The 14,615-nt window shown below is 38.1% G+C and overlaps 1 protein-coding gene and 1 pseudogene across 1 annotated transcript; one reads left to right on the top strand and one right to left on the bottom strand.

Annotated features, from left to right (window-relative positions):
• Positions 1-934: 934 nt before the first annotated feature.
• LOC148160504 (interferon-induced protein 44-like) lies at positions 935-10,163 on the bottom strand. Its single transcript, XM_088003865.1, has 7 exons — positions 10,090-10,163; positions 6,740-6,941; positions 6,210-6,359; positions 5,892-6,060; positions 5,121-5,221; positions 4,896-5,038; positions 935-1,028 (listed from the first exon to the last, which is right to left on the bottom strand). Exons 1-7 carry the CDS (start codon positions 10,161-10,163, stop codon positions 935-937), a joined length of 933 nt encoding a protein of 310 aa, XP_087859991.1.
• Positions 10,164-10,834: 671 nt separating this feature from the next.
• On the top strand, positions 10,835-14,104 carry LOC148160503 (zinc finger MYM-type protein 1-like; annotated as a pseudogene).
• The last annotated feature ends 511 nt before the right edge of the window (positions 14,105-14,615 follow it).

Below are 14,615 nucleotides of genomic sequence, written 5' to 3'. Positions count from 1 at the left end.
AATCCATAGATCAGAACAACAATATCCCTCAGTGCTGAGGCATCTTCTGCTGTTTTGATTGAGCAAAGTAGGAGGGTATACCGCTCCAAGATGGCCGCCGTATTTCCTGCGCCGGAGCGGTCCATGAGGCGTCTATGCTTATATTATGTCTATGGTCTACCCTTCACCAACTGTCCCCGCCCCCACCTCAGCGTAACTCATGTTGCCAAGCAACCGTGACAGCGCAAAGCAGAGAGCAGAGAAAGAAAAAAACGGAGCCGCAGTTTGTTTTTCAGTCATGTATTACTGATTTCTATATTATTCTTAACCTTTTATAGTAAAGGATGTTCCATAGTAAAAAGGAAATCTCTTAGTTTGATTCTAAAATGTTCAAATGTGTTCTGCACTTTTCAACAAGGAATACAAATTATTCATTTACAAATATAATACTCTCCACATCGCAGATAGGACATTACGATTAAATAAACCTATTATGTTTGAAGGCTTAACTTTAATTAATCAATCAAACCGATGTGCTCTGCTTTGAAATACTTTATAAACCAAACATTTTCAACCAGACCTGTCTGAATAATATCGGTGTTTAACTCCCACTCATTGGGGAAAGCTAGCGGGAGATTTTATAACAATGTGCCAGGAGTTAGGCGTTTTCTCTCGGTGTACCGAACCTGGAGCGCCCGGCCAGCTGACAGCTGGCAGGGAGCTGGCTGTTAACGCAGCAGTAGCAGACAGGTCCGAAAATGTCAGAGCAATATTGCAGTTAGGTGATGTATTGATGAACCGAGCAGATATTTGAGATTTACACACTTATATTCCCGCCTAAAAACGTTGTACCAAATCACGTTGTGTCATTTAAAGTGTTATAAAGCTAAATAATGTGTCGCTATTCACCGCCATTGACGCTCTGCCTGAACGCCCATTTGGAACCCGCAATGAATTATGGGATATCGTGGGCCGTGAAGGATACACCGGACCCATCCTTCAAATCTGGGGAAAAGAAGGACGAATTTGAAAGATGCTTTTGAAGGAGTCTTTGAATTCGGACAGGCCTTGTCGCCACGCTGTGACGTAATCGTCCTACAAATCCGTCCTTCGAAGGATGCAGACCCTGAATTCGGACACAGCTTTTGTTTCTCCCACTGTTACTACAATCAGCGGCTACATGTCAGCTTGTGTGTTTGATCGGCTCGTCTGAGATCATAAGTGACAGTTTTGCTATCCGTGGCTGAGATCATGGTTGATTTTAGGGTGCTACACCTATCGTCTGTTTCTGCAGTGTTGCTCTGATGGCGTTGCCAGCTGCAGCTGGGGGTTGCTGTGGTGGGCGGCTTCCATCTGGTCCTCACCTGCTGACCCGCTTCCTCCCGGGTTAGGCTGTGTTTCCACCCCTGTGTAAGCTACCTGCTATTTAGCTTTTGATTTCTTTTATCTGGATCCACCGTTAATGGGTTTTCTGTTTCAGGCACCTGATTGTGTTTGGAGCTGCAGCGCTTTGAACGCTCTGCTGTCTTGTCTTGTCTTGCCGTTTGTTTGGGCCGCTCTCAACTAAACCTGTTGCTGTGTGGGCGGGGCATTACTCCTCTGGCCCCTTCCAAGGGCATTTGGAACTGGATGACAACGATTTGTTCCATTGTTTGAAGGGTGTTCTTTTACAGTTTATTTGTGTGTTATCAAAATTACTAATTTGTTTTCTCTTTTTGTGTTCTTATTTTCTTTTTCATCGCATGTTTTATTTCATTTCTTTTGGAATAATTTAACTTGTCCGTCCTTTATGTGTTCCCTTTTGTTCCAGGGAATGAGCAGTAGGCCTGAAGCCTTGTTTTTAAAAAGAGAAATGTTTTAAGGAAATTGTTTAATAAAATATTGTGCACTGCTCAGTCTGTGTTCGGTTGCATCTTTTAACTTTTATAAATATCTCCACCTGCTGGTCACACATTCAAAAGCCAGAAGTCAACTAACAAAATAAAGGCAATAAACGCTAAAAAGGAACACAACAAATAAGGAGCTTAGCCTAGGGTTATTTAGATAGATTCTTTGCTCGATTGTGTCAGTTCCCTGACCACCAATACTCCCACTCAATGCAAGGCAATAGTCAGCGCATAAGGCATACTGCCGCGCACAGCTAGTCATGCGATGTCCAATCCTCTAATATAGATCACCCATGGTAGGGTTAGGGTAGGGTTTGTTGCTACTGTATTACAGTAAATGAGCTCTGAGTCCTATGTGAGTTTCTCTATATCTGGATATTTTTGTGACATCGAAGCTGAGCTGCTGCTGCCTTTCAGGTGGTGTGTGTGTCTGCATCTGCATGTTGCATCAACTAGTTATTTATGAATTCACATGTAAGAAGCAATCACATTTCATAAGTTAAAATTTTGTTTATATGTCAGTTTTTCCAGCATTATTCAAGTCTGAATAGCCTGGGCCCTATGTTTCAAACCCCTTATTAACTTTAGCACAACTGCATGCTTAATTATCAAACACCCCAGATTGTTTTGTTATAATCATATGCAATTTAAATAAACTATACATTATAACAAAGACATATTCTTCTTGGGTAAAACACATTCCTACAACCAACTCTAATAAATAAAGTAGAATATTATTGTAAAGTTCATATTTACTTTAGTGGAATATATTATATCCATTAATCACACACAGATGTTTTCAAAGCTTTATTTCTATTTATTGTGATATTTTCAGCTTACAGCAATTAAAAACCCAACTTTTAAGATTACATTAACAATGAAGATCTATTTTAAGAGAACTAATAGCAAGAATCCAGGAATATCTCTTTAGGTCGAGTATCATGTGAATTCTATACAGTCCATAAAACAAAATTAACAATACATGTTTCACTCTCTAAATATCTACTGAAGCGGACAATATTGTTTTCATTTTGACAGAAGTTGTTTAATGATTCAAATATAACAGGAAAACCTGATGAATCTGTCAAAACCTGTTATAAAAACTGTCAACCAAGGTTCCATCAGCTTGGGGGAGGCCATAAACCATAAGCTTTATGGTTTATGATATGGTCAGTCAGTGTGGCATCTTTTTTATTTGAGCATGTTTCTATTTCTCTCTTCCCCAACTTCTCCTCTCCCTGTTCATCTACCTCTGTTTTACACCATTGCTGACTTCATCTCCCTTTCTCCAGACTCCACTGTAGATTGTAACATTTTATTCAACTGAAAAAGATGAGTGAATATAACTTGACTTTGGTTCAGGTTTGGTGGCACTCATACTAACTCTGGTGAATTTTTAGGTGTTTAGTGAATTAGAATGTTGACTTTAAACATTTAAATTAGGTGAATTGAACTCTTTTATTACTTAGTTACAATAAACATTTGATTCAAATAAGTTGAGAACCTTTAGAGGTAAAAAAAAATTTTTAAATGAACTTAGTTAATTTAAATCAGTGGTTCTTAACCTGGGTTCGATCGAACCCCAAGGGTTCGATGAGTCAGTCTCAGGGTTTCGGCGGAGCCTCTGCCACGGAGGTAAAGACACACTTGTGTAAAGTCATGATGATGCCCCGCTTTGCCATCACTTGCTGGAGAGGATCACGTTACATTGCCTAGCCAAACAGAGCTGTGGTGAAGCACTGATGGAAAGAGTTCCACTCCTTGCATGGATTTGAACTTGTGTCTTTAATTACTTCAGTAAAGCTCACAGGAGCTTTCGGTGTAAATCTGCTCCTTAGTACATCTTTTTGGGGTTGGTACTGCCTCTAGTGGTGTGGGGGTGGTAACACAACTAATATAATTACATTATTAAATCAGAATACCACAACGTATTTATTATTTATTATTAATTATTCATTCCCTTAAGAATGTAGAGCTGATTAAATGATCTAAACAAGACCTTAAAGTGGTTCCAGTTTCTCTTGATGGCCAACCTGTTGAAACTGTGGAAAATTTTAAATACCTTGGGTCGTTCCTGGACAGTCAGCTCAACTTTGCTGAAAACACTGACTATATTTTTGAAGAACAGTTCTCAAAGACTCTACCTTTTAAGAAGACTTGGTGATCTTGGGGTGACCCAACTAGAGTCTAGTTGGATCACCCATATGTCTTAAATTTGGGGTGGCGGAATCTGATTTTAATTTTATTTATCACTACAGGTTTCAGTGAATGCGCATATGAAACTGGTGGGTTCAGTACCTCAAAAAAGGTTAAGAATCACTGATTTAAAGTAATGTGACAATGGGGATTGGCCAGCAAGGTATCTCACAATGCATCATGCCACCAAAAGTAGTATCTAATTAAACCACTTTGTCACAAAAAATAGCCTTAAAGTGAGAAGATAGACTCCAAAGCTTCATCTGCGCTGTCAGTTGAGCCAGAGAAGTTCAGCTCTTATTAGCTCTTTTTTGGCATTTACATTTACATGCATGAATCTGCACCACATAAAGACAGTTACAAAGTCGGTCTTCTTTCATCTGCAGAACATTTACAGGTTTAGAGGACTATTGTCTCAGCAAGATCTAAAGAAACTCATCCATGCATTTATCTTTAGTCGTATCAATTACTGCAACATTGTCTTCACAGGTTTGACTAAAAAATGTATCCTCCAGCTGCAGCTGATCCAGAACACTGTGTCTCGTGTTCTGACTAAAACCAAGAAGGAAATTCAAAAGTTAATGCTGCCCAATCAGTTAATTTAATGAAAACTAAACAGTACTGGGGCAATTAATTTGCTTATATTTTTTAAAGAAACGATAAGTTAATTATGTCTTATAGTGTATTTTTGCTGTCTGTTGCCATTTCTATGGTGTTTACACATAATTATTGTTTTAAATGAAACGAACTTAGAGAAAAATAAAAGTTTACTTTAAACAGACACCAGTGACTGGATAACACCTTGTACTGTGGCTTCACTGTGTGTCAGCGTACTCATCTCCGGAATCAATGATGAGTTTCAGAGCACTCAGGATCAGAGTGTCGATGTCTGGATTCAGTTGAATTTCATGACTGTAGTTCTTCACTGGAAAAATGCAGTTCATTGGGATCCCCAGGCTGGAACTGAAGTCACCCATCTGTTTAAAAAAACCTGTTTATTCAGAGTCTAATATGGTGAGAGAGGTTCTCGTGTTTTGAATAAATCTTTCTACAACTCACCTTTTTCTTTAGATGTTTGCTCTTGTAGACATTTCTGAGATTTTTCTCTGTTTCCTCACAGGCTTCATCAATGCGGGTGAGAATCGCCAGCTGAGGGATTCCTGTGGATACAGAGTTTCTTTATAAATTATTAACAATCAATATATCTGGCCAAGTAGATCAAAGCAATGCTTCTCAGATGCTATAGGAGCCATTTTGGAAAATTTGGAAATAAGGCATTATGAAAAAGTAGACAAAGCAAAAACATGTTGCCTTAATTTTTTGTACTCAGTTTTTCCTATTGTATTATACAACCAACTATAGTCAAGCTGGAGAGTTTTGCTCATTTGTGTACTGTGGAGAATTATCCTTTCTCCATTTAGGTTCTTAATGTATGAGGTTGAAGGAAAGTCAGTGGTTTCAATTCATGAGTTACATTTCCACTTATTAAGACTAAGATGCAGAGCTGGTCCATTGCTCATGCTATCCTTACAGGCTAGTAGAGCAAAATAGCACTTAACAACAGTTTCTAATTCCTTTTGTTGTCTTCTATCTAAGCAACACCCTGAGAAGGGTGTTGCTTAGTGTGTCACTTCCTTTAGCCTTAGCTTTGTACACTATGTTTGTGCATGTGTGTATATATATGAGCATGCAAGTAGCTGAAAGAGATAGAGGAAAACACAAAATTCCCAAACAGAGTTGGGAATAACAGCTGTGTACTGTCATTCCCAACAGTACACAGCTGCATTACTTTCTTGAATGTAAGTCTGATTGCATAATTTCTTTTCTTACCCATATCACTGGCTGCTTCTCTGATTTCCTTCATTTTCTGTAAAACAGATGGCTTCATTTCTACTGCATTTGCATCATAAATGCAGACCAGAACATGAACTCTGTCACTGATGGACGGAGAAGAGATGTAGTCAGGACCATCATCAGAAAGGGAAGATGAAATACAGAACTGAGGAAATAAATGACAGTTATGAAAAATCTGTATGGAGATATATAGTTTTACATAAAGCAAATTAAATGTGATCGTGTTTTAGAGACTAAGCCAATTAGTAGATGACTTTAGGTGATTGTTAAAAATTATTTTAATACTATTTATACCTTATAACGATCCTTCACATGACCCTTCAAGGCCAGTTTGACATCTTCTACTCTGACTCCTCCTTCATTTTTCTCCTCCAGACCCATGATGTCATTGAACACAAAGGGATAAAAGTTTCCTCTGCCTTTCTTGAATTTATAAGTTTGATACTGAAAGAAAAAAAGAGAAAAAAGTTATGTGAGCAGTACACAGTTACAAAAATCTATATTTCAAACTATGAGAAGACCTGCAAATCCTCAAAATATATTAACAATTTTATTTTCAAACTTAAATTGTTTGGCAAAATAAAAAAAATTAAAAATGTGCTACTGTAATCTTGGTGTAGATTTCAACCACCAAAGGTGCACTGTGGATAAATGGTGAATATGTAATAAAAACTATTTTTATATTTTATATTATAAAGTATCAGCTAAAGTTTCACTCAGACATGTGAAAACCGAGCTGATACAGAAAGTTGACATCTGTACAATGTCATGACACTCATAAATGTGAATGAGTCTTTAATGCTGAAGAAAAACAACATATTCACCTTCTTGGTGAAACTTTGATCAGAGATTGTGTTGCAGGCCAAAGCACCAATAGTCATTTTCCCTTGCAGGACGGTGTTAACAGAGTTGATGAAGCTGGACTTTCCCATACCGACGGGTCCACAGAGTAAAACTCTGATTGCTTTGACTTCTTCATTTTGAGGCTGAAAATTCTTCATGTACTCCAGAAGTTCATGTTTGTTTCTGTTAAAATGTGAAAATAAAAGTTACAATAATACTGATTCAATCTGCCAGAACAAACTTTTTTCTCCTGAGTGACTATATGGGTTCATTTGCACATTTTTTAGGGTCATGTAGGGGCATTTAAAAAAAAAAATTCCCATGTTTTTCAATCATTTCTGATAATCATCACAACTAGATAAGATAGATGTTTCTTAAAATCAGAAGTAGGTAGTAACTAATTACATTTACTTGTGTGACTTTTCTGAAAAAAAGAAGACTTTGGAGTATTTTTACTATGCTGTATTTTACACCTTTATCCCCAAATATTTTTATTACAATTTTCTGCTATATAGACATAAAAAAACATGAAAAGTAAAAAAAATACATAAAAATTTAAAAACATACAGTACAACCCCTCCCGACACCTCTTTCCACACAACTTTATTGGCACAAAAAGAAACAAAAAATTAAGTTTACATGTCACAGCGTTTGACAAAATTAGGAAAGGAAAACAAATATCTTTAAAGTCTTGAAGCTTTCCTTTTGTTATACAAATCAGTTTTTCCATTGCCAGGTTGTTGATTAATAGTTTGATCCATTAATTTATCTTTGGTCTTTCTGTGTTCCTTCACTTCAGAGCAATCAAATGTTTAGCCTGCAACATTCAAAAACTCATAAGCTTCTTTCTCTTTGTAGGTCCTTTAAATCCACATGGAAAATGTGTAGTAAGCAAAGTTTCCATTGGACAGGGGCACTGCCAGGAATCTTGGGCCCCATGATGACAAAAAATTTAATTGGGCCCCCCTTTCACAGCTGCTGTTACAATTTTTTGAGTCTATTTGGCCCATAAAAAGTGTCACAATTTCAAAGGCTTGCATCTGCCTTGCTTTCTTTGGTCCAATACTGATACTAGCACAATATTTACTGCTCATGAATTTAACATCCAACAGTCCGCATCCAGTATGCAAGTAGGTTGCTTAAATTTTTTCTATTAGTTTTAGATACTGAAATGTCTCTCCCCACGAACAACAGTCAGAGGCAACATGCAAAATATACATGAAGCAATCCAGGTTTCTCAAAAATGCCATGTAGTTGCATTTTATTCAAGCTGCAGTATATTACTAAAAATATATTTTTTCCATATTAAAGCTGTCAACCAATCAGGAAAAGGGTTAGGAAACAGGAGAAGGCAGAGGAAATAGATTTTTCATAGATTATCTCTCATACCAATCTGTCACAACAAAATGACAGTATGGCTATATATGGGCTAGAGCTGCTGCTGACTGAATCACCTGTTGTTAAGAGTGGTAAAAGGTACAAGGGACAGCTTAAATACAGGGGTGGAAATTAGCAACCGCCACTGGCCAAATGCGGGTAAAAGTATGAAGTGGCATGTAAATTGGAGCAACGCCACTATGGCGGGTTGACAATTTGAACAGGAAAAAAAAGCTGCATTCAGTTTGAATTTCTGTCCAGGGGAGGACTGACCGTCTGGACTACAGACTGATGCACGTACTGTCCATATCTGGTGGCCTTATGGTGTCATAATTTAAAAAAAAGTATCCTAATTTTTGTGGACCATGACAGCCTATTGATTCATTTTATAAATGGACATTGGGCTCATCCAATGAAATCCTTCGGTTCTCCTTTGCCTATCCTTCCCATCTATTGATATAAATAGAGCCATTTCAGCTAACGGTTAGATTGGGGTCTGTAACCCATGGCTCCAGAGATACATGCAGCTCTTTAGTGCTGCCCTAGTGACTCTGGAGCTTTTTCAAAAATGTTTGAAAATGGAAAAAGATGGTGGTGGGAAATATATTTTTTGTTTTAATATGGTTTCTGTAGGAGGACAAACATGACATAATCATTTTTAATATTTTCCAATGCTATAAAAATGTGTAGAATAAATAAAAATTTTCAACATAGCCTGTGGCATGTTCTTTTCAGCTGGGCGGGGTGTGAGGCAGGTGGCTCTTGCAAACAAACTGACGGGTGTGTGTTGGTGGGCCATGGAGAGCAAAGGGGAAAGAGGAAAATGGCCGAGGACAGATTGTACAATTCTTGGACCGAATAATTTGCATTGATTGCCAATGTAGAAGGATTACTTGAATTTTTGCTCTGTAGTGGAAGTAGCATTGTTTCATTGTAATTTGTAAGTTTTTTTGCTAATCTATATTCATGATAGAAGTTACAGCTCTCTTTTCGGTTATAATACACAGACACACCGTCTGCTACCAGAGAGCTTCTCAGTACAGATTTGTGAGTTTAATCACGGGGAGCGACAGGAAGACAATCGTTAAGTTTTGTAACAGAATGACTGTGAATTAGCATCGCTGCAAACAGCTCATTTCTCTGAAGAACTGACAGTAATAAAGAGAAAGCAGAGAAGATCTGAGATCTGTCATGGATCTGAGTTGTGCCGACAGTATTAAAAACCAGAACTACACAATATTATCTTGGTGTCATGTGAAAAAAAATTTTTTTTTGATTGAATTTAAATAATAAAGTTCATAATCTGAGTATTTATAATTATGATTGGGCCAGGAAATAATATTTATAAAGTAAAATAAAATATCTGGATTCATTTAATCCATCAGAACCAGAAGCTTGAGGTTCTCCGTTGCTGAGTGTCGCTGCAAATCAACAGAGAAATAACCGCAGCTGCTGTGCTCCAGACCGTAATATGGAGAATCTCCCCACTGGACTAGAACCGAACCGAATCACACATTAACCTATTATTGAGAGCAACTTGCCACTGAAAAGTGTTGTAAGATTCCCTTGTGGAGCTCAGGCAACTGTTGTGCTGTTCGTGGCTGTACTTTTATCAGACCACATTTAGTTTGTGGCTGCAGCAAGTTCAAGATAACCCACATCTGCATCTGAAGCAAATGAGTCAGTGAAGTAGCTATATATGTTCGTGCAACTTGAATAAATTTGACCATTTCTTCAAGTTGTCATCCCTCCCCACCATACCTGTAGGTTGTGGTACACCGATATTCTCACATTTAGGCTTTGATCGCTGGTGTTCCCATATATTTATAGCCTAAAACCTATGATGAAAGCCAGTTAGCGTTAGTTAACATGTAAACAAATGGCAGTTCCGGCTGGCGGCAGAAGTCACGCAAATGATTCACGCAAAGCATCATGGGGCCATAGGCGGATCTACCGGGGTGGCATGGGGTGGCAGTTGCCACCCCAACGGAGAGCCTTGCCACCCTGTTTGCCACCCCCGCTGGACATTACGAACACGAACATTTTTTTCCGACAACATTGAATGCAGCACAATGTAGTCCACACTCCATACCAGTTGGTGGCGGTAATGCTCACCTATCTTTCTAGCCAACTGCCAATAAATTTTAAGAAGAAGAAACAAAACATTCTGATTGAGCTGACTGAGTGGCGGGAAGTGAGAAATGAAATGAAAAGGAGGACTGAAGACAGTAAGAGTAAAGAGGTAAAAAAAAGTATTAAATATCTATGTCCGTTTAGAAAAATTATTGCAGTAGTAGGTAGTGCAAGGTAGGGAGAGAGCGGTTGTCTCTTGTGCAGATGCCAAAGTTGAGTACCGTCTGGCTTTACTGCTATTTCCAACGAAGCGGCTAGCTTTACCACGGTATTCAGAACCAGTCATGGCTGCAGTATTTCTCAGAGTAGGTCTGGTAAAGACAGGCGAAAATAGGTCAATAGACATACGGCAATTTTTTGTTCTAACTCCAAGTCGTTTTTGAAAAATTTATGCGGTGTTGCACTCTCAATCGGCTGTTTTTTTTTTTTTTTTTGAGACAGTAAAAAAAAATCCTAAATATATGCAGAGTAAGTTCAATGTTTGGTCGACTCGTGGTTTGTGTAAACTGATATCCATTAAATGTTTGAGAGGAAAACATTGTAAAATAACTTCAAATCTTACAGATATGAAGAGGAAAGGTAGCATCGCTAGCTTCTTCTTACCAAAGGCAAAGGCGGGAGACACAGAGACTAACCAGCTGAGTAAGATTCACGGAGGAGATGAGGATAAAAAAGAGGGGGAGAATCAACAGAAATGTGACGGAGAGCAAAGCCCAGGTGACCAGGGAAAGGATGTAGTGGCACAGCTGCACAGCAACGAGGAGATGGATGAGGGAGAGGATCACCAGGAAGAACAGGGAGAAAGAGAATTGCTGGACAACATCCAGGGTTCATGCAGTGAAAGGAGAGAGCCTGACACATCAAACACATTTGTTCGAGTTGGTCCACATGGTATGTAGATATCACTAACTTAGTTCTGAGTTACATCTGATTCGAATATATTTTTAATTTATTCCAATCAGTACATTTAAACAGATATGTCTTTGGTCTCTTCAACTAAATATTTTTGAGTAATCCTCATAACTTGCTTTATAAAACTTGAATAAGAAGACGTGTTAAGAAAATTATAGCACTAAACACTAAATGTGTGCACTGCAAATATTTAACTAAAAAGTCAGGCTAATGAAAATAATTTTCAAAAATAAAAATCTAAAATATTCTCTAATTAATGTCTAAATTAATGTTAAGGATGAACAAAAAAGTTACCATTCAGGTCTGTGTGACAGTAGTGTCAGCTGTCACAGACTTAAATAAAGTTGAACAAATTAACCAAAGTACTGTTTTTATGCTGTATGTTTTAATTAAGCTTGATGGTTAGCTGATAAAAGACTGTTCCAAATTGTGTTTTTACTATTTGTTACATTTTATAAATAGTAGAGCTGTGATCAGAATTTATATATTCACTTTATGTAGACATATCCAAGTCGTGGCGTGAGGACCCAACTCAGCCAAGGCATGAGTCTTTTCCAAGAACCTTCCAAGGGGGAGCCAGAAGGAGCTTCAGAAATGAATGGTACGATGCACACCCTTGGTTGGAATACTCTCATCTGAAAGACTCTGCTTACTGTTTTGCTTGTCGACATTTCTCACTCCCTGACACGCCAACAACAGTTTTTAGCTCATTTGATGGTTACCGCAATTGGAAAAAGGCTACCATGACAGACAGTGGATTTCTTTGTCATGCTCGATCTGAAAACCATCTGAATGCAATGTTTGCATGGACTGAAAACAAAGAGGATTTTAAGAAATACTTCAATGCTGGAAATGATTGACGAACACAATAAAATACAAGTGACTGAAAATCAGTACTACATTAAAACATTAGCTGAGGTTCTTGTTCTAACTGCGACAGAAAACATAGCCCAGCGTGGTCACAGGGAGTCTACCGACTCTGAACAAAAGGGACTTTTTCTATCTGTGCTAGATTTGCTGGGTAACCATAATGTCGTAATAAAAAAAGGCTTGAACAACAAGCTAAAAATGCTAAGTACACAAGTAAAACGATCCAGAATGAAATACTTAAATGCTTGGCAGGAATGGTTAAAGAGGAAATCATTCAAGAGGTCAAAAAGAGCAAGCATTTTTCAGTGATTGTAGATGAAACTAAAGATGTTCAGAAAAAAGAACAAATGTCCTTTGTCCTCAGATACTACTACAGTGGTGTGGTTCATGAGAGCTTTCTTGAATTTGAAGTGGCAGAACACATGGATGCTGCTGCGTTAAGCAACAAGATTATAAGCTTCTTTGAAAGACACGGGTTAGAGTACAAGGAAAATCTGGTTGGTCAGGGCTATGATGGTGCAGCAGTCATGTGTGGGGCACATGCAGGTGTCCAAGCTAAAATCAAAGAAGTAGCCAACCATGCCTTCTATGTTCACTGCAGTGCACATTGCTTAAACCTGGTCATAGTGGACTCTGTAAAAAGCGTGACAGATGCTGGGAACTTCTTCTCCTTATTAGAGCAAATGTATGTTTTTATATCTGGCTCTTATATACATAACAAATGGCTGGAGGTGCAGCGGAAGATGTTTGATGGTGCACCAAGGGAACTTCATCAGCTAAGTGACACACGTTGGGCTTGTAGGCATATAGCATGTCGCAATGTTATGGACAGGTTGCCTGCAATAGTACAGGTGCTTCAGGAGATTGCTTCTGAGAAACATCCACAAAGAGCTGTTGAAGCCAGGGGGATTTTGGTTCAGATGGATCTAAATTTTGCTGGTTGTCTGGTTCTGTTTCGAAAGGTCTTGAGTGACTCCAAATTTTTATCAGACATGCTCCAGTCTAAGACAGTGGACTATTCTAAGGTGGTTGAACTAATTGAATCACTTAAAGAGATACTGGCTCAGTATCATAATCCTGACTCTTTTGAAGAAATGTGGCATGAAACACTTGAGTTATGTCAGCGCAGTAACATTGATACAACTCAACAAAACCCAAAGAGGTCAAGACTGACAGCAAAGGTGCTTCAAGAAAGTGTCATTTCCTCCACCTTGGGGCAGCATGTAGTTCCAGATAACAAACATGCTTTCCGTATGTCTGTCTATTATCCAGTTCTGGATAACATGATTGGAGAAATAGGGAGAAGATTTTCTAACACAAATTGCAATATTATGCAAGCTGTGCAGGCACTAAATCCATCTAGTCAAACTTTTTTAAAAGATGAGGCTGTTTTCTTATTGGCTACAGCCTATGATTCAAATATTGAGAATCTCAAACATGAGTTGCATCAGGTAAGGGTGCTGTTGGAGAAGAAAAAGAGAAAAAAGGAATGTCCTACCACTCTGATGGAGATGACCCAATGGTTGGACTAATACGAGGACGTTTTTTGCGAGTTGTTCAGGTTATGCAAAATAGCTGTCGTCTTACCAGTGAGCAGTGCATCCTGTGAACGGAGTTTTTCAACTCTCAGAGTCATTAAGACCTATTTGCGGTCAGTTATGACAGAGACAAGACTCTCAAGTTTGACTGTACTCAGCATTGAATCAAAACGAACAAAATCTTTAGATCTTGATCAATTTGTAAAGCGTTTTGCTATGCAGCATGGAAATCGGCGTATTAAGCTGATATAGAAATGACCTTAACCTTTCATTAATGTGCATTCTCAGGGATTGTTAAAGCTCCTAAAATAATAATACATATATACTTACTAAGCAGTTAACGGTTGGATGGATGATGTATTTTGAGTAAATAATAAAAGTTTCAGTTTATTTTAGTATACATTTTTCTCTACTTGATGCATCTATTCTCACGTTGTTTTAGGAGTGCACAGATGTTAACATGTACATTTTTTTCAGTAGGTTACCAAACAAATGCTTAAGTACTGGACTGTTATGATTTCTGGGTGTTTGATGTTTGATTTTTTTTTTTAAATTGCTTTTGTTTTATAAGTTATTCATAGTTTTGCCTTAATTATATTTAAGTTCATGGTTGGCTTTGTTTCTTGTTGGTTTCTTGTTCTCTTGTTCGTTTTTGGTTGCTTTATGATCTTGTCCATTCTGTGTTATCTCGTGTTATGCCCACACTGTCATTTTGGTTTTTGGGCAATAAAACTTCACCTGTATTTCCGCTGCCTGTACTTTGGCTGTTGCCACCCCCTGAAACATCCTTGCCACCCTCTTGCCACCCCACAAATATTTTTCTAGATCCGCCCCTGCATGGGGCGTAGGAATAAGGTGGCTAGTGCGAAAAATACGGTGATCAGTCAGTCAATCAATCAATCATATTTTATTTGTATAGCACATTTCAGCAGCAAGGCATTTCAAGGTGCTTTACATAATTAAAGAAAAAATAAAAATAAAAACAGCATGTGATGTTGAATTTACAGTAAGAAAGAGAATTAAAAAA

The sequence above is a fragment of the Poecilia mexicana genome, unplaced genomic scaffold (genome assembly GCF_051168715.1).
Source record: "Poecilia mexicana isolate PSO_F unplaced genomic scaffold, ASM5116871v1 scaffold_2, whole genome shotgun sequence".
Classification (NCBI taxonomy): domain Eukaryota; kingdom Metazoa; phylum Chordata; class Actinopteri; order Cyprinodontiformes; family Poeciliidae; genus Poecilia; species Poecilia mexicana.
This window is presented reverse-complemented; position numbering and strand designations above follow the sequence as displayed.

Excerpts from the sequence above, each read along its gene's own strand:
- LOC148160504 (XM_088003865.1), bottom strand. The coding sequence starts at position 10,163 with ATGTCCAGCGGGGGTGGCAAACAGGGTGGCAAGGCTCTCCGTTGGGGT. Across the intron at positions 6,360-6,739 it reads ATCAAAGTTTCACCAAGAAG|TATCAAACTTATAAATTCAA; the intron begins GTGAATATGTTG and ends TTTTTCTTTCAG. Across the intron at positions 1,029-4,895 it reads ATCATTGATTCCGGAGATGA|ACTCCTTCAAAAGCATCTTT; the intron begins GTACGCTGACAC and ends CCGAATTCAAAG.